The sequence below is a fragment of the Mastacembelus armatus genome, chromosome 12 (assembly GCF_900324485.2).
Source record: "Mastacembelus armatus chromosome 12, fMasArm1.2, whole genome shotgun sequence".
Classification (NCBI taxonomy): Eukaryota; Metazoa; Chordata; class Actinopteri; order Synbranchiformes; family Mastacembelidae; genus Mastacembelus; species Mastacembelus armatus.
In genome coordinates, this window is record NC_046644.1 from 9,636,081 (window position 1) to 9,656,967 (window position 20,887).

General features: G+C 38.4%; 1 protein-coding gene across 3 annotated transcripts in view; it reads right to left on the minus strand.

The window, feature by feature from the left end:
- The window catches only part of sfswap (splicing factor SWAP), a 39,679-nt gene that overhangs the window by 14,700 nt on the left and 4,092 nt on the right, over positions 1–20,887 (minus strand). For all 3 annotated transcript variants that reach the window (XM_026297229.1, XM_026297230.2, XM_026297231.1), the window contains 12 exons: positions 19,975–20,106; positions 18,099–18,175; positions 16,171–16,396; positions 15,857–15,957; positions 14,924–15,074; positions 12,147–12,405; positions 11,675–11,827; positions 11,421–11,514; positions 5,383–5,452; positions 4,362–4,465; positions 4,103–4,232; positions 393–583 (listed from right to left, as the gene is read on the minus strand). In XM_026297229.1, coding sequence (XP_026153014.1) covers positions 393–583; positions 4,103–4,232; positions 4,362–4,465; positions 5,383–5,452; positions 11,421–11,514; positions 11,675–11,827; positions 12,147–12,405; positions 14,924–15,074; positions 15,857–15,957; positions 16,171–16,396; positions 18,099–18,175; positions 19,975–20,106 — 1,688 coding nt within the window. The remainder of the gene's footprint in view (positions 1–392; positions 584–4,102; positions 4,233–4,361; positions 4,466–5,382; positions 5,453–11,420; positions 11,515–11,674; positions 11,828–12,146; positions 12,406–14,923; positions 15,075–15,856; positions 15,958–16,170; positions 16,397–18,098; positions 18,176–19,974; positions 20,107–20,887) is intronic.

Genomic DNA, 20,887 nt, shown 5'->3' on the forward strand with positions numbered 1-20,887 from the left:
ATAGAGCTATTCCTTTTACAGTATTTTGGCTCCTGATAAAATTCTGTGCAACTTGCCAACTGCAATGGAACCTGTGATTAACCATCTAGTCATTGTTTGATCTAGAATGACTTTAATCTTTGAGTTAAAAATATACAGGGACATACACACAGTGACAAACAAACTGTGGTTGCATGGACAAAGGTTTTTCAATCTGATATCAGAGTTTCCACCCACTGTGAAGTGTTAAATCTGCTGGAAATATAATGATTTGTCCAGCTCTGGCTAGTCTGTACAAACTGAGATGGTTACATGATGTGTTTTTATTCTGATTGAGCTGTTATTCCAATTATTAGTGGAATATTAAGGTCCATGCAAATGCAGCTAAGTGACACCATTTGCAATTCACCTACCTCCGGCTGTGAGTCTAGTTCAGCTCTCTTGGCTTCAGGCTCTCCAGTGAAGGGGCTGCGGAGAGTCTGCAGGAAGAGCGCTGCCTTCCTCTTCCTCTCTGCCTGTAGCTGTTTCTCCTTGGACTCCTTCGATGCCTGGGCCAGCTTCTCCCTGGCTGCAGCCGCAAGACGATCCTCCAGTTTCTGCTTGGCTGAGGGAAGGGACATGAGAGGGTGCAAAGAGGGGAGAGATGGTTGGATGAACACAGAAACAAAAATGTGACCATTGTCCCTTTTTTGTTCATAATGCAGGTAGACACACCGTTACTAAATGGCAGTGAGAGGGGGGAGACAATGAATGAAAGGAAGGAGTTATTGTGCTCTTCTTTTTTTACTCACTCATTTTGTTCTTGGCAACAATTAAATGGTCTTAAGAAAGCAAAGGAATCAAAATGATAGAAGGGAGGGAGAAAAGGCAAAGATGAAGACATGAGAAACATAAGAGAGAGAGGCAAAAGCATATCAGGAATGAGCAGAATGACAAGTGAAAGAGTTAATTTTCCACTCTTACTGTCACATCTAACTAGCATGATGACTGGTATTTTTCTCCAATTCCAACTGAGAATGATGAAGTTCCTGTTCTAAACGCCAAAGCCTAGATAGGTCCCTGGTGGTAACTAATTTCATGCAATTCAAGGTTTATAAAGAAAAGGCAAACTAGGAGGGAACATGTGGGTGGAAAGAGTGTGCAGTTGTTGAGAGATGAGGAAGGAAGATGAAATGACTGAGGCGATAGGTAAGTTGAGAACAAGATGAGCTGCAGAGAGTAGACAGAGACAGAGAAGATAAGAGGGCAGTATAAAGCAAAAACCTTGTGGGAAACAAGTTGCCTAAGTTATGCAACCATTGGGGCTACTGTTATTTCCTTAGGGTTAAAAATAGGTTGGCTGCCGAGGCAAATCATATTTGAGTAGTGTGAACAACAGCCAAGTGGAGCAGAATCTATATGTACCCCAGACAGTGACTGGTCCTGTTGAGTCTGAGCAGACTCATTTAAAGCAACTTATCATGAAGGAAGATCTTACCATGTGCAGTCAGTGCTTATTATAGGCAATGTGTAATAAGAAAAGTGCTGAAAAGATTACAAAAATTGATTTTATCCTGCAAAAGAACCCCCCCCCCCAATTTGTCTAGCAAAAAAAAAAACAAAACAAAACATTATCTTACTGCAGTTCTCAAATGTGAGAATTTGGTGTTTTTAAACAGTAACTAACACACTGAAAAATAATGATTAATTGGAACCTAAAATACATTTTTGCAAGCAAGTCTCTGTAAGCCTTTAAATGACACGACTACACTAAGATTAGAGAATCTCTCTATATGCAATATATTTATCATATCAAAATTTACTGAAGATTATAGTATCTATATTTTCAGCAAACGCTTCTACCACCACTGTTTAAACATGCACATCCACTGGGAAATGTTTGCAGTCTAAACGATTCATGTACTTATCACTGGAAACCGCATTTAGTGTATATGGCTGTTTTCCAACCCATCAATACAGATTAGCGTTCTGCTGTCTGCCACTGATTTCTCGGATGATCAAGTTAGGTCTGCTGACTGACAGCCACTTTGCCACACAGCAAAGCCAATTCAGTCATCTATTTATTAGGATTTTCCCAGCCTCTTTCTCTGGCTGTCTTTTGGCTCCTACAGAGGGAATTACACACTGAGATCATTCCACTGAACCAAAACGGGACCCGTCAGCCCCCTTGATGCTGAAAAGTAGCACATTTGTCTTTGACCGTCTGTCCACCTTTCAGGCCCTATTACGCAGCTGTCTTTCCACCAAAGGGAAATTACTACACTTGTGCTGTGTACTTCATGTGTCTCTGACAAGCAGCCACATGCTGCATTAGAGTACAGTATGGTATGTAAATGTAGGAAATGGCATTACCACAACAACTGAAGAAATCAGTAACCAAAGTTAATAAAAAGGATGAGGCAGGCCCACAGCAAAAAAACAAAACAAAAAAAAAACTAAACAAAAACAACTTACTATAAAATAATTAATTAATTGTACTTCAGCTAATGTTATTTACTCTATGCCCCTATAAGGGGTTTTTTTGGGTCTGTGTGCTTTCCGATACATTGATGTACACTTCAGATCAAACCGACGTTTCCAGCAAAAAAAAAAAAAAAAAAAAAAAAAAAAAAAAGCAACATATAGTGCAAAATATTGTAATATTATTCGTCTTTTCCTTCCTTTTGGCTTGAGAAGAAAGTATGTTAGCTTTCATGAGTCAGATATGCCAGTTCCTGTTCACATAATCAGTTACCTGTACAGATAAACTCACACAAACACACTATATGATGGTTATTTTGTAAAATGACACGACAAATCTGAGTTTTGATGCCTTTGATATAGAAGGCTTGGTTAATGAGTCAGGCCAAATGGATTATTAATAATGTCAATTACTGCTGGCTGTAATGAGATGTCTTGTTGATGTCTTTGTGGAATATCATTTTATACTTTGGCTGCTTTGTGATCACTCAAAAAGACATGCAGAGGAGGGTAACGCTGTCCAATTTTTTTTGAAGCTAAGAAGGTGCAATTGCAGATTTCAGAGAGTGTAAAATAGAAGAAGATACAAAGAATCTACTTCAAGTAAAACAGCCCTGAGTGAAAAGGCCTAGTACTTTTGAAATTAATAGACAGTGAAATATAATATGTGAATATTTTAGGAAAGTGACTAATCTTGAAAATAAAATGGACAACATCCATTAAGGAAAGCTTGCTTTAAAAACATAGTTAAGATTGTCATCCTACCTTATCATCTGCGTTGTATTTATTATTATATTACTCTACTGCCTGAAAACTCCTGATCAGGAGCAGGCAGACTGTAAGGCTCCTGAAGCATGAACCAAGCTATTTGTGTGTGTATGCATTCTGCCATGGAGAAATATGCCGAAATAATCCTACTTTGTTTGGTGGAAAGTGATGCATTCCTGCTATTTAGGAAAGACTGAGGAGAACCAATGTGTAATATCCTATACCCACAACTGAACAAAAGAGGTAGAAAAATAGAGAGAATACATTTCCATTAGGCCTGTAGAGATATATGACTGTTGTTTACTGTACTACACTGCTTGTCTATTACTGCAGGGTACGCCCTATTGAGAGAATTTATAATTCAGCCTCAACGGATTTATTTCTCTCTTCTCTTCCCCTTTTGTTTTACCTTCAATTGCAGCCCGCCCAGAAAGTAACCGCCTGCCAGTAGGTGTGACGGAGATGTGTTGTAAGCACCTGTATTTATTTGGTGATGCTGAGACACACAATTCAATTTTAGCTCATCCATGCTACAGCCATAGAGCTGAAGAAAAAAAGCAAGGGACAGTTGGGACAGAAATAGGCTCTTTCATAACCATCACCAAGTGCTGGGGCTTATTAAAATTCTGTCAGTCACACAGACAGGATGAGTTAGATGACTTTCTGTGTGCACAAATGGATAGTTAGAAATAGCAAAATAAGAGTCTAAATGTGACCAGATGGAGACTGTTCATGTACCTTTGAAACATGATGTTTTTAACCAATTGTCATTCAAAGAGTTGTTTCTCTCTTCTTTTAGCTCGGCTTAGTGAGTGTGTACAGCACCTTAACCAGGCTTAAATAGTGTTTTCAAATCCTAACAATGCTTTCCTAGCAATGGTGTTAACACTGTTACCTTGTTTTGCCTCCAATTCCTCCAAACTGAGGGATGGTCTCTTCTCTTCTGGTGCACTGAGCTGAGGAGGTTCCTTGTTAACCACCTCAGCTCCACCCATCACAGCTTCCAGTCCCCCCTCCTCTAGTAACTTCAAGTAGACATGTATAACAGTTCATTATTTCAAGATGCTACAAATGTGTTTGGAAGGATCAGTTTTATATCCATAACAAATAAACTCTTTCTCTATGTAAATTGAATAGACAGAGCTGAAATAGACCTTATCCTCGTCCGAGTCATCATCCAGTCGAACTCTGTTCTTTTCCAGTGGCAGCATGTCATTTTCCTTTGCCTTGATGGCAAAACAGATGGGGGCAAACGAGGCTGTAATGACACAGAGGCACAGAAGACTAAACTGTGACTCAGGGAGAACAAAAATTATTCAGAAGAGTGCATGTTCATAACACACAGGCAACTGCGTTCTGTCCTACTTTTGATTGACAAATTTAAATGGAAAAATTAATGAGAACTAAATTAAAAAGTTCAGGACAAGAAAAAACGGAAAGGCTGGAGGAAATTTTAGAAGTGGGATGGACAAAGAATAACAATAGAGAAATAGGAGGAAGAAAAAAGGGCAACTGAAGAAAATTTAGGAGTGAAAAAGAGTATATATAAAAAAAAAAAAGAGCTAAACTAGCAGACTGAAAAAGGGACAGAGTACAGAGGTGGTGGAGAAACAACTGGACAGTTGGCCACAATGGGATGAGGTGACAATGGAGTGTCATACTGATATCTGTTTGTAATCAAATGTGTCTGCTTCAGTAAAGATGAGAGGGTAGGGAGTGTGCCTCATTCTCTAAAGAAATAACACTGATCCGTATTGAGAAAAGCTGGAGAGTTTACTTGCACATTATTTCAATTAGTTATTAATTTCACTGGCCTGCTCTATGACCTGTCACCTCCAAATAGTCTGTGTGAATGGATGCCCTGATTTGCATATATGCGTGTGATTATGGCTTCTGCCAGCATAGTGGTAAGCAGACTCTTTCATCTGTGCCCAGACATTTCCAGCCTGATATGACCAAATGAAATTGCTAGCATAAATACCATCAGACTCACAGGCAGCTGTGAATAAACACCCACATATGACACATAGACACAAAGTAAATATATGCATATATACTTGCATATACACACATTGACCCAAAGGCTTTGCATCTCATTTACTCAAAAAACAAACTAAACCACATAAAGGGAGTAGCACTCTGGTCTGTGTATTCCCTCTTTCATTACTGTCCTACCTTTAGAAAGCTTGGACTCCTTGGCTGAGTTGTCTGACTGAAGCTTATCATCGTCATTTTCTGTCCCACTCTGTACGAAAAAAAAAAATAAAATAGAGAAGAAAAAGACTTGTGTCAATCAGTTCCCTGGTTCTTGTTTACACACAAAAAAAAACAGGAGCAGTAATTTTTTATAGCCTATGAAATTTCTACAGACCATCCAACCAGGTTTTACCTTATGGATAAACAACTCAGACTTTGACAAGAGACAAATGATGCTGGTAATGATACATTCCACAAATCTGCTTGGTACAGCAGCCATATGTGCAAAACGTCTTCAAAGGAAACATCCAGAAAAGCGTGTCTGCCTGTCAGTTACTTTAGTTAGCTGACTGAAGAGCCTTTTTATACAGTATTCTTATGATGTAAATACGTCACTGTATAATATCATCCATGGAAGGATCATATTATACAGTGTACTATTATTACTCATTTGAAGTTACTCATCTGTGAGGGACTAGTCTAAAGAATTTTGCTGTAGACAATCTAAGAGCAACTGCAGGTAACAGAAACTTCAGACTGGTAGCCTTATGGATATCCTTCAGTACTTTTACACCTCTATAGTGAAAGGAGGTGGAGGTGCTGAGCAGACCAGTAAAGGTCAGGAGATGAAAGAAGAAGAGTTTCATGAGATAAAAATTTTATTTTACAATCCACCACTGTCGCTGCACAGTAACAGAATCTAAGGGGGGGAAAAAGCAGCAGAGAGTATAAATTATTATCTTGTGCGCAATACTGGTCAGGCAGCATGGCAGTGCAGTGTAGGCAATGTCACCTCATAGCAAGGAGATTCCAAGTTTGCATGTTCTGACTGAGTCTGTGCAGGTTTTCTCCAAGGTACTTAAGTTTGCTCCTACAGCCCTAAGTTTGGGGTGAGGCTAAGTTCTGACTCTAAACTGCCCATATGTGAATGTGAGTGGGAAAGCTTGTCTGTGGCTCTGTGTCAGCCCTGTGATAGACTGGTGATCTGTTCAGTATGTACCCTGCCTGTTGCCCAATGTCAGCTGGGATTGGCTCCAGCCCACCATGACCACAAATTGGACTAAGTAAAAAAAAAAAAAAAAAAAAAAAAAAAAAAAGATAGATGGACAGTAGTAATCTTTCAAGGCATGTCCACATCTTTGCCTTTCTTAAGGTGCGTTTCAGGATGGCTGGACTGGTCTTTCGATCCAATCTCGGGATGGAAAAAAAATCAATTTAAGCAAAATACAAGCCATGTATACAGCATATGTTTTTTGTCAGAAAGATTCGGGAAGTAAATTAAAAAATGAGTAGTACAAAGGCAGTAATTTAAGACCATACTCATGTTTAATCAGTTGCTAATTTGTGTTTTGCCAAATTTTCTATTCATTTTCAAAGCTGTGATTAACATAAAATGACCTTCTTCATCATAAACTGCAATGAACATGTATTTTGGTGGCAGGAAACACAACAGCTGTTGGGTACATGAAACATGAAATCTATGTGAACATTCATTAAAACAATCCTGATTCTTTGTATAAACATCAGTATACCACCAACATAAGAAGACTTGGCCATCTCATACCAGAATGATGCGTACCTGTATAACTTCAAAAGTGGCAGTTTAAAGAGATGAGCTTGAAAAGCCACTGTTTTACAAGAATTAGACTTCCAGTGGCTTCTGCTCACTTCCCTTTTTTCTTACTTGTCTGACAGTATAATTAATTCTCAAAAACTTTAAATACCCTAGTTGGCTTTGTAATATTCCACTGTATGGTATGTTAGCCCTGAAGTCAACAAAGTATCTTCACAAAGCTGTTGCAGCAGGCTTGTGTGCACAGACCTGATAACCAGAAATCCTCTGTAGTAATACCTGTGCACCAAGTGCTCTTAGCTGCTATCCCAAATATAAACCGGTGATGGAATGAGAGTGAAAAGTGACGATGATGCCAGTGCCAAAGGAGGGGGGGGGCGTAACCTCATGAGATTCATTTTACTATGTTTGAAAAATGCATCAAAGGCAACTTCCTCCTATTCTGCTGTAATTGAACAGTGCTTTCAAGAGCCAAAGCACTTTACAGAGACCCCCGAGACTGTAACTCCTTAAAAACTAAAAAAAATCCAAAGCTCACAGGAGAAAAGGCAGGATGAAACTCACTCTAAGTCATTCTGAGAAGAACAAGCTAGAATTTCTCTCTGTTCAAATGGACACCTAGCATAGCCTTTATAGACTGTTGCATTAACACATGAAAGGTCAGAGAGTAATTGTTGTCTATTCTGAATGGGAAATGTATCAGTGTTAGACAGCATAACTGCAAAATATTTGCTGGTTAGAAATCATGAGCCTTGCAAAACTTGGTTATTCAAAGCAGATATTAGAGCATGTGACAGAAGCTTGAAGTGCTGTGACCAATTGTTTTGGTGAAACATCCATCCATTATCTATACCTACTTATTCCTAACCAGGGTCACAGGGATCTGCTGGAGCCTATCCCAGCTCTCTTTGGGTGAAAGGCAGGGGTCCACCCTGGACAGGTCACCAGTCCATCACAGGGCCACATAGAGACTCACACACTCACACACTCACACACTCACACACTCACACACTCACACACTCACACACTCACACACTCACACACTCACACACTCACACACTCACACACTCACACACTCACACACTCACACACTCACACACTCACACCTATGGGAAATTTAGAGTCACCAATCAACTTAACAAGCATGTTTTTGGACTGTGGATTGGTGAACCATCATAGGGATAATTCTCCTAGTAAATGTATCTCATGAATTCAAATTCACATAATTATTTATTTTATAGCCCCAAACATGCTCTTAAAGCCAGACAGAACAAGCTGAATTTTGACTTATACCTATACATTTTGTGAGATGAAAGGAAGGAGTGTTTTCATCATTTGAACTAAAAATGACTTTTTTGATTAAAAAAAAAATTACAAATTTATCAAGTCCATTAAAGCACTGCGAAGCCTTTAATTGTTGTACTGATACTTATACATAACAACAGCAGCTGTACACTCTGCCGCTGTCTGCTGTGACTGATTTTAGCCCTGTTTCACACTTTTTTCATTAACTATGAAACTATAAATAATAGCACTGACAGACAGCAGTGATATCTGCATCCCATTACCCACAGCACAAATCACAAACACAAGGCAGGTTTCTTGATAGAAAAGCTGAGCAGCTGCTTGTTGGAACAGTCTGAGCTGTGTCATAATGGGCCACACTCTTCTGCACTTTGACAAGCTAATGGATTTGATTCATCACAAGATAAATTGCTCCTTTCAAAACTTTCTCACTCACTTCTTGCTTTTTCCTTTCTCACTCAGACAAAGCAGACTCAATTGTAACTATATCTAAGTTTTTGTAGATGCACATGTACATATGTACTGTACATACAGTTGCTTCAGAAAATATCCAGACTCCTTTCATTCTTGCAAACTTTATATAATAGATTTTACTTTTTGGGTGCTAAAACTACAATGTATGACAACACCTAGCTATTTAACTCTTCAAATCTCATTTTTGAAGCTGACACGATTAGGTTAAAATTCCATTAATGTATCCATTATGATCTGCATCAACTGTAGGCAGCACACTGGATTAGTGGTTAGCACTGTTTGCCTCACAGCAAGAAGGTTCATCGTTCGAAACCCGAAAAGCCTTCCTGTGTTTGCATGTTCTCCCTGTGCTTGTGTGGGTTTTCTCCAGGTACTCTGGTTTCCTCCCACAGTCCAAAAACATGTATGTCAGGTTGATTGGTGACTCTAAATTGCCCATAGGAGTGAGTGTGAGTGTGTGAGGTTGTTTGTCTCTATGTGGCCCTGTGATGGACTGGTGACCTGTCCAGGGTGGACCCCTGCCTTTCACCCAAAGAGAGCTGGGATAGGCTCCAGCAGATCCCTGTGATCCTAAATAGGATTAAGTGGGTATAGATCTTGGATGGATGGATCAACTGTATAACCCCAATGACAAATAAGTTTCAGGGTGTTCAAACAATGACTTTGTTATTGGTTTACTAACCGAAGAAAACATAACTCCTTGAAAAAAACTCAGATGCCTTGTGAATATGCTACAATATGCATAGTCCATTCATCTTTAGTGGTGTCATGGGATCATATCCTTAAAGGACCTTGGCAGGAAAACAATTTATGCTTTGACAGAGGTGAACTCATAATTGCATTCATTTTGTGCAGTATGTAAAATTTATTACCAGTGTATAGAGAAAATATATGATGTATCTCTTGTCCTTGTGTCCATTCATAAATGTAATTAGTATTGAAAGCCAAATGGATCATGATTCATCTTGTTTTCGCTAACGCTCAGTGTTTTAGACTTATTTTCATACAGTTTTGTCTTGACAGTGGATAAATACCATTTGTTGGTAATGATATCGCTGAGAATCACTGTATTATATATTGACTGAAAAGCCACATTATAAGTATATTATCGAAGTCTCTTTCTCTACGGTATGTACAAAAATATAGCACGAGACAAAAAACAAGTCTTGAGCAAAACTGCAAGTGAACCTGAAGGAGAAACATAAAAGAAAGACGGTACTGAACATTCTGAGAGACCATGGAGAATATATCCCATGAAACAATCGACCCTTGCCTAACCACAGAGAATCTGTTAACGTCAGTTACATGGTCATGCAACACACCATAAAACATTTAAAGTATGTGCCACTTGAGGAGCTTTGCCAGGCAGGCATAAAAGCCAGTGAAAATGTTACATGTCTGTTGGCACTGCTGCTAATTGGGTGAGATGCCTCATTAAGGTCCTGATACACTGTGATTGGATTTCAGTTCTGATGCGGTTGTAAAAGCAGTGATAGAAAACAGATACGGAAGCCTTGCAGCACTGACAAGGCTGAAACAGTGAAAAGTCTGCAAAGGGACAGTCGACAAATCAATTTCTTTCAAGAATTAGGCAGTTGTGCAGCAATCTGGTTTGTTTCCAGATATTGACACTCAATTGTGTACCATTTCTGAATTCAAAGACTATCCTAGGAACAACTGGAAATAATTGGCATAATTTTGCCTCATATAAAGACTGAAGGTAGAATATGAGACTAGTTGACTGCTTTAAACACAGGTTTTTCTAGCAGTATATGCCATACAGTAAAGGGGCCAGACATACATTCCGACAATACTGATCACCATTTAAAATCTTCCTTGTTTTCAGTGTCAGTCTTTATTCTGCATTTTGAATATTTTGATGAAGATAACTCTAATTTTGACATGGCAGGTCAAAGCATATCAGCAAAGGCAGCTAATTTCAAGGCTGAGTGTCAGTCTGTCATTTTCCATGCCTACAATAACCTGCAAATGCAGAATTACATAAAGATGTGTTTGATGATGGGACACAAATGAGAGAACACCTTTTCTTTTCTGTCTGAAGGTCATCTATGGGGGTGAAGTCTTAACCTCTCATTTACTGAGCCTGTATCTACTCATGTCAATTATCTGTTAGATATAAGAAATCTCTCTAGGAGAGGTTGAGCAAATTTAATATTGGATACAGTCTTAGATGATTTCTTATACTATAAAGCACAGGTCTCAAACTCCAGTCCTCTAGGCGCTGCCACTGTCCTGCTTGTTCTCCAACTATCCCTGCCCTACCCATAGTGGACTACCTGGATCAGGTGTGTTCATCCAATCAGAAGCTGCAAGGGCAGGGACAGCTGAAAAACAAGCAGGACAGTGGCTCTAGAGGACTGGAGTTCGACACTTCTGCTACAAAGTAGTAAAGTATAAACTATATGTGTTTCTTTGTTTTCCTGTTACAAGTCTAATTACATTGACCTTGCTTTATGAAAATTAGCTAGATCTGTAAAACTTCTCCAGTATCCATAATGATAGTACTATTACTCATATACCACTGGGCACAGCTTTGTTAGGCTATTTAGGGCTTTGTGTGGGATACACACACGCACGCGCGCACACGCGCGCACACACACACGCGCACACACACACACACACCCACAAATATATTCTTATATACCTCTGGCAATCCTTTTCCTTCTTTCTGCATGAAGTAATTCTTCTTAAACTCGTAATAGGTGTTGTACTGATGCCAAGACTGCAGAAAATCAAACCTACAACAGGAAGAGGAAGAACATATATAAGAGATCTGCGCCCTCATAATACATGAGCCACAGGAGGATGAAGTGGTTCTGCAGTATCAGAGTATCAGAGAAAGTTCCTAAAACAACACTAAAGTGAAGCAACAGATTTACTTCTGGTAAGAACACTTACCGTGGATCATTCTTGGCACGGACACTGGCCTCAAACTTTAGACCGTTCCTTGCAACATACTCGGCCAGCTTGTCTATGACTGGCTGGATGTCAGGTGGTGGGGGAATGATGGCTGGTGCCGCTGGTGTGGAAACCTGAGTTTCAACTTTTGAACTGTTTATGGAAAAAAATAAAAATATTTATTTTTTAAAACAATTGCTTTCTTACTCTCCAATTGCCCTTCATTTCATTTACAGCGATGACTAACACTAAAGTCCACGACAGGGCATGCATAACTAATTAGGCATTTTACAAACACACTAAGCTGAAAGATTCATTTCATTCATGTCTGATCAAGATTCCTAAAATATAATTACATACACAGTTAAATCAGATTCATATTATAATTTTTTGATAAAGCAAAACACCAAAAGCTCTAAAATTAACATCAAAGAGAAGATTTTATGCTACAGGGATTACGATTACTTCCTACCTGGCTTCAGGCACACTTGCTGGAGCAGCAGAGCTGGTGACCTGAGAGGGGACTGTATCAGCTGGCGCCATAGCAAGAGTTTCTGGAGAGGTGGGTGTTGTCCCTAAATGAGCCAAAGTCCCAGAAGAAGAAGAAGAAGGGGGCGCAGTAACTACTGCTGAGGGCATATTATTATAGTAGGAAGTGGCCTCTATCCCTGGGGGAGGTGGGGCCAAGCAGAACGTTCCATCAGGGAGCATGTAGTACCCATAGTACATTGCTACCATAAACAAAAGAGAAAGAAATCAATCAGTCAATTGAATGGATTTCAGAAATACTCACAGCCAGTCTCAATGAACTTTTGAATGAACAGCTCTGCTTGTTTTGTACGTACACAAATGGCACAGTAAAAAGTAATTCATTTTAACAACCATTAAACAAACACTATCTTTGAGATTGTAATAATGTTCTGTTTCTGTTGAGACTGCCATAATTGTTAAGTCTGAGGTGACGTTAAAGGCCACAGCTTTTGTAACTGTAATGCCTGTGAAGTGTGGGGTGTTTCTCTCGTGTCCATCACCTGTACATTTAAACAGCAAAGCAGAACATTTACAGTATATTCATGTTGGGTGTTGGCATGGCAATCTTTCAATATAAACCTTGGTGAAAAACATCAAAAGGTTAGAAAAATGACAACTGCCATTGGAAATGCCACAAAAACAGAAAAGATGGACAAAGATGCAGCCCTTTATGACCACAACAATGTTTCTAAAGAGTCTTTCTAGGCACTAGGTCCACACCAAACCCATTGTCTCTTTATGGTAAATATAAGTGTGAGCTATTGATGTGTTTTTTTGTGTGTGTTTCATTTAAAAAAAAAAAAAAAAAAAGGCATGTTTTACACAAAAATTTCAATCATGCTGAGCTAATGATATGCTCCTGCATAAACCTGCTTTAAAATGCCCTTCTCCTAGGCATACTTTAAACTGCGTCAACACTAAGAGCTCAGGCAAAGTATAAGCAGCTGCATTTAAATTAGCCAATGGAAAGCAGCACAGTGTTGTGTTGGTGGTTGTGGTGATGATGGTCAGACGACAAGTCTAAAGTGGTGGAGAGGTGTTCATTTGCTGTCAAGATATGTTTTTGTTTAAAATGTCCACCGCAATAATTTAGAAGGACAAAGAAGTGAATATAAATCAAAACTTGACCAATAAACAAGAAAGGTCATCTCCCTTGTCAGTGAGTTTGTATTACAGAAACCCTTTACTAAGGGGAGAGTAGGGAAGATGAGGGTGGTAGTACAGGGGACAGGGACAAAATAAATGGTTGGCATCACAGAGGAGACAGTGTGATATTAACACATTACTCACTGAGTTGGTTGACTTTAATGACACATCCAATTTTCTCTAGTCAGGAAAATGGAAAACCAAAACAGGAGCGCTCATTTACAAACTTGACATGTGCTACAGTTGGGATAAAAACTTGAGATGTGAAAGTGAAAGGCCGAGAAGAAAATTAAATTCAACTGACTGATAGATGTAGAGCTTGCCAGATACATCCCCTAGATTGACTTTGATGTTGAATTTACCTGGTGTTTTTTTTTTTTAACTGATTGTTAGTTCTTTAGCATATTCATATCCACCAGGGTCAGAGGGGACGATAACACCAAAAGGAGGCACTGCAGTACACCAAGTAATGGAGTAACTTATTAACTAAGTCCTATTTTGACATCACAGGTGGTGCAGAGAGAATGAAAGGTGGAGAGTGAAGGCTTTCACACTGCACCAGGCCAAGGACAGCCACATGTATCCCTATCTGAACAACAGCACACATCAGTAGCGATGAAGCTAGGTCATCCACAACCAATTTACTAACATCAACAGTCCTATATCTGCAATAAGGATCAGGTCAAAGCCACACTCCACAACTGTCACAGGAATGAATAAGCTACAGTAATGAACAAGTAAACACTCACAGGTCAGCAGGGGTCATTGACCAAGGGTTTATTTAAGTAGTTTTTTCAGGGGAGGATGTGCATATACATGGTACAATTACTCAAGCAGCAGTGTGATGAATAATGTGGTGTGGTGAGGGTGGATGTGACTCACAATGAATGTATATGCATATTGCCTTGTGTATAGTATGTTCACATGCCAGGTGTTTTTTTTTTTTTTATACAGAGGAAGTTATATTGTTTTGTTTTATTCCTTCTACAAATCTCATTGTAGATGATATTACATTGATTAGAAATGTGACATGTGAACCTCATGTTATTAAACCGTCTGAGTTTCTAATCATAACACCAAGGACAGCTCTATTTAAGTGTGACCTGATCCTGAGACCTGATGATCTAGTGTGTGTGTGAATATGTGAGCTTATCCAGTTCAGATTCTCTGGTTTTCAAGATGTCAGATCTGCCCCAGACCACCACTAAGCCCAATATTGCTTTGCTGAAATGCTCTTAAAATTCCCTTACAAAATTTATAGACTATAGGGCCAGCATTAAGTAGTCAGGAGTTGTACTGAACAACCAGCAGTGGTACAAAATGTTCCAAAAGAAGAATTCAAATGCCAAATTTCAGTGGTCAGCAGTACTCTCAGAAAGAAATATAGTTTTAATACCTACACAGGAAGACAGAAACGGTTTGTATTTCTTCTTATAAATCAAACCATCTCTGTCCTTAGCTTCAGAAAAACAGAAGGCAATTAAAAAGGTGGAACAACATAAAGTAGCTCAGGCCGAACATCTGATGAAGAGTATTTGAGTCTCTATAAATACCATTAAAAACTACACTTACGGTCAGCAGTGTACTGTGCTGGTGTGCTGGTTGCAGCAGTGGCTGTCACTTCCTCTGGGTTGGATGCCATTGCTGCAGTGCCATTTCTTTCCTGTTGGGCTTTTCGTACAAGTGCTGCCAGAGGATGGTCTGGGTCCATTACTTTCAGAGGCTGCAGAACAACAAAACCACTTCAGTGAAAACAGGACATCACACCATTATGCCATCTTTGACTAAAGTTCACTGAGACAGGCTACATGCATAGTACAGTCTTCAGTTTTAGAGTAATATCATAATAGATGCACCATTCAAAACAACATTGAAAGACCATAAAATCATTAGCAAGTGTTTGAATGCAGTACAATATTTAAATATTACTCTGCAATAATCTTATGTAGTAATCTTTTTTAATGCTACACTGAAGATCTACTGGATTAAATTTACATTTAATCCCATAAAATATTACTTATGGGTTCTTAACAGAAAATTAGAGTGGCTGATCTGAAAAGGAAATCCCACTTCATGCGAGGTAACTGTTAGACAGTTTGCTGCTAAAATGAGCTCATTATGTTTCTTTAAAAAGACATGCTTCAGCTCTTGCTGCTCAGTCAAAGACTAATGGCTGTCCTGACAAGGCACATTGAAAGTACTTGCAAAAAATCTACAACAGCATGGAGACAGGGAAAGAGAATATAGTTATTACAGCAGGCAGTTTACAGACGAGGGCAGTGCTAACAGGATGTCACTGTAATTCATAATGGCAGGCAGTGGTCGCTTAACAGTTAGAATTGCAGCATTCTTACACAAGATTATAGCAAAGAGCATGTAATAAAGTCAGTTTCATTCCAAGGCTTTTCGAGGAGCAGTCTAATGAATGAAATGTAAGGTTTTCACAGAACAGCTAAGCAATGAAAGCAGCAACTGTATCACAGATAAAGCTCCACATTGGTTTACCTTCACCAGCTCCTCTAGGCGAGAGCACTTTTTAGGGGCAAACAGGCTGGGATGGAGGTAGTTGCCATCTCCATCGTCATCTGAATCATCTGAACAGGAGTCTAATGCAAGCAAGTGAAAAAAAAGAGAAGGAAGAGCTGTAAATATAAACAAAAATGTTTACCATTTTAATTAATGCAAATTATGAAGATATTCATCGCTTATGTTTGCTGATTGCTCATGTATTAAAGATCTGATATGCATCAGTTACAGAACATAACAGATATTTAGTGACTGTGTCAGCACACACAGGTACCAGTATTTCTCCAACTTACCCTGCAACTGCTCTGGCTTGTTTGTGGAGGCAAGGTTGTATCGACCTTCCTTCATGGCCCGAAGAATGTGTTTGTAATACGGGTTCAGGTAGTGGTCAAAACGAAGAAAGTCAAACTGGGAGTTACCAGCCTGCTTAGCTTTCAGCACTATCTCAAACTGAGCCCCTTGCTGACAGACAAAGTTGGCTGTCCTCTCTATGATGTTATGCGTCTTGATGGTTGCTGGCTGCAGATAAATAAAACAAATAAACACAGATGTTTTAACCTTTACATAATGGAGGCAGCAGTGATTCCATTACTTCTTTCTTTGCATCTGAAATAGATTAGGGTTTCAATTTGCAAAACAAGGAAATTTTTCTTGTAGAAACAATTTAGAAGCTCACATCATGATAATGAAAAACAAGTATCAGTACCGCCACAGAGAAGAGAGTGAACTTGACTGTTGCTCATAATAAAATGCAAGCTTATGAATAGCTTCTTCATACGAAGGACACAAGCCATTTTGTCTCTGAAGCATTTTCATGACAAGTACTCTTAATGTTCATTGTGATTAATTGATTAACTCTGAAAATACACATTGAATGGAAATTAGCGGAACAAGAAATAGTCCATTATTCATTCATTACTGTTCCCTTTGGGTGCTCTCAATGATTAATCATTGTCATTGCCTAGAGAGTACAAAAAAGCAGATTGAAGTGCAGCAATCTCCTGAAGAACACACCTAACAAGATGAAGTCATAATAAATACTACCTTTCAAGACACTGGCCAAAAAGATGCCAGCTGTCCAACCCCAACAGACCATTATTATATTCGAAGCTGCCAAGGACTTTCTGAGCCATGTGAACCCTTAAAAAATTATCTATTAGGGAAGAAGTGTGTAATATTTATTTTATGTTGCTGTGCTGTCTCCTATATTACCTACACCTCAGCTATGCCAAAGACCCAAAACAGAACAAAACTAATATATAACACTCATAAAGCATGTCACAGACCAAACAAGTAAAACATACAGTTTTACAGCCATTTGTTGTTCACTGTAAACAGAGAAAGGAAAAGTCATCTTCACACATCAACTAATTGTGACATCTTGTGTTCTGGTCTCACCTGGGACCTTTACTGAACATCCTCCCATTATAAATACATTATATATTCTGTCATCATCAACCATCAACTATCTACTACAGGCAGATGTCATTACAAATATCTTACTTTAACATATTTACATTAAAATTGAACAGATTACATTCTGCAAAATGCATTGCAATTACAAATCTTTACACGTGGTTAACTTCAACATCATTGTGGCCAAAGACCTTTGACATAATTCATTCTGCTGCTCTGTACCTATGCTGCCTGTCATTCTCAGCAATAATCACAACATTTACCAAAAAATCCCAAAAGAGTGATTTTAATTTAAGATTATAAAGAGACATATGCTCCACTGAAATATATTCAGAAGAAAGGATATCTCTTCAAAGTCCAGGGAGTAGGTACTGATGTAATATGCACACCATGTATTTCACTTATTTTTTTTTTTTTATCTATACATATCCCCTTTTTTTTTTTAGCTATTTTATGCCTCATATAGTAGATGCTGAATATGCATGCAGGCCATGACAACAAAAGGTAAAGCTAGTGTTATTAGTGTTAGTGTCTTTAACTGAGTTTAGCAATGGCCTGACACTCCTCAGCTACCCTCCTCCCAGTTTATAGTGAAGCTGGGAGTAATCAGAAGTGGCCATTAAGAATCAAGGTTTCACAAAGGTCATATTAAATTAAGGCTTTCTGTACTGGACTACACACAGAAATCTCTGTTAGTTTGTCAAACCACTGAATGCATTTTGTATATATAAATTGTATTATTGTATTATATAAGCACAGGAGGTTACCAACACTAATAAGCATGTCGAAATTTTTAAACACTTACCAGTTCTACATCAGACGGGATAGCCAGCCCTGGAGGAGCAACAAATGGTTCCTCACTCTCCTCAGGCTCTGCCTCTTCTATGTATGTGGGGAAGAAAAAAAAAAGAAAAAAAAAAATATATATATATATATATATATATATATATCAATGTTGGTCATTGGTAGCAACAAGAACAATTTGCTCTGCAGGATATATGTAACAAATTGAGCAACAAACCTAAAATTGACTTTAGATTCCTAAAACATTTTTAAATGGAGAATAAATATAGGCCTGCTTCCAGTCTTCCACATAAATATTTCACATAAAATATATTCCTTATCCACTCATCTTTACCCTTATCTGCACTGCGTAGGAATGTACTGTACAGATCAAGGGAATACTTTACATTAGGGCATTTGCAGTGATATGGGATGAACTTTTCATTTAAAATGCAGTATCTAGAAAATATCATGTATCAGGTATGGTCACACACAGACAGGTATTTCAGTGAACACTAATGGGCACATACAAATACTACATGTTCAAATGAAGTTCCTTATTTTGACAGGACATGAAATTAATGGGTGTATTATGAAATGACTGACAATTTGTGTGGGGTTTAAAAGGGTGTTTATGAATTATACCTACATTTGTCATGTTTTGACAGAGAGCAGACAAGAAATTATACTGCAATTAACCTTCTGGCTCATTTAGCTTTCAACTGGGAGTTAAAATAGTGATAATCACTTGATTTATATTGTGATTATATATCCCCATATCCTTCAGCCGTAAAATTCTCTGAGGTTATAATTCGCTTGTGGGGGAGGTTCTTGACTTTTTCATGCATTTCTATTTTGTCTTTAAAGCAGTAAAGTTTAAAGAACTGGGGGAAATTGAGCAGGTGTTTTAAAGAAAGACCTCAGAACACAATGAGATAATAAGACAATTTAATTTGACTCAAAAATGTTAATAGCCAGTGTGACCCTTATTGACTTATTTTCCAAAAACAACATGTACTGAGGAGATTTGGCAGACATATTCATATCCTGGACTTAGCTCTACAATCTCCCCAGAGAAAGGCATCTATTCTCCTGTCAGGCCACTGTGTGGAGGGAAGTGCTGCCATAAGTGTCAACAGCAAAGTCGCAGAAGTGTGAGAGTGTGTGAGTGTGTGTTATGGATTGTTGAAAGCCCAAGTTGATGCTGGCATTCACAGGTGATAACCAGACTGAATGTCATGCCTTATTCCATTCACGGTTAAAAGTGAAAAACCTTTATGCTCTAGCTGTAGAGGCTCCACAGAAAAAAAAAAACAAACAAACAAAAAAAAAAAAAAACTTTTCTGTCAAACGTATATCACTTTGTATTATTGAACTATAAACATTTCAAATATGCATTTATTATATGCTCTCTAAGCAGAAATGTGTGTAGTTTGCAAATGGCTGTATAGCCGAGAAAAGTTTTAAAAAAGCAATCGATAAGATAGAGCTGTTGTGTTCTTCACAGCAGGCTACAATAATCAAAAATTCCAAAAATAAGGCAAACACCTAAAAACATGTAGGTACAAGGGATATATTTATAAATGATCCTCCATTTTCATGCACTACGTTTACATGCACACTTTAATGTGATTACTTTGAATAAACTCAAGTCCAGAAGAAACTCTGGGTGGTCTACAGAAAAGAAAATAATGCTACAGTGTAGGAGCAGGAAAAAAAAAATACTTGAATTGTTGAATTTGCAAAACACAAATCTGTTCTTGACACTGTTAGCTAAAATCCCTGCTGTGTGTGTTGCTCTCCTACCCTTCCAAATGAATGATCAATTCCTTATATACGAGTGTGGGAATAACTGTGTGACTTATTGGACCAACTGTGTGAGTGTTGTGAATTCTCACCAGGCTCCTTGTTAGCATCCTCCTCCTCAGTGGGCTGAGAGGGGTCATAGTAGTCAGCGCTGTATTTGAAGGCCACTGCGTTGTAGGAGCCTTCATCAGCCAGAGCTTCACTAAGACGTTTGTATTCCTCTTCTGTGAACCCCCCCCCAAAAAAAACAAACAACAAAACACAATTAAGAATTCGCTACAGTGTAGTGTTGCACAGCATACCAATACTAGAAACGTATATCTTGTCATCATACTTTTTGAATCCAAAATGGTACCACACATCTGCTTTCAGGCCTGACAGTGCTCTCACTGTTATAGCTTCTGTCATGTTTTGGGTCTCCTTCACACGGTCTCACTCAATGCAATTAGTCCACAGAGCATGCCGGAAATGGCATATATATTTAAAAACTGATCCATGATTTTATGAATCGACATCGGATCTTTCAAATGAAGATTGATTTGAATTGGAAAATCGATTTTTTTAAAACCCAGGCCTAATTAATAACACATTTTTTATAATAAGAAGTAGCACAAGTTGGCTTGTGTCAAAGGCTTACAGACAAGTCATTCCGATATGAAAAATCTCATAAAAGCACATTTGTTTTGCCTTAGTTTTGGTTTTGTGAATTTGTACATTTTGGGAGTGGATTTTATATCATTGGGTTTAAAAAACAGACAATGATACATCACAGTTAATATAAAGCAGCAGTAATTGATGCAATACATACTACAAGTCCATGTGAAGAAACATGGCATTCCCTTGTACAACTACACTGATCAATGGAAAAAGACATTTCAATTACATTTAGTCAGACAAAAATGTCTCTGCTAACTATTCCTACACACCACCCATTTTCTATTGGAATTCATGGCAAACTATATCTTTAGTAAAGAAGCAAGGGCAAAATTCCCACTAAAACTATCA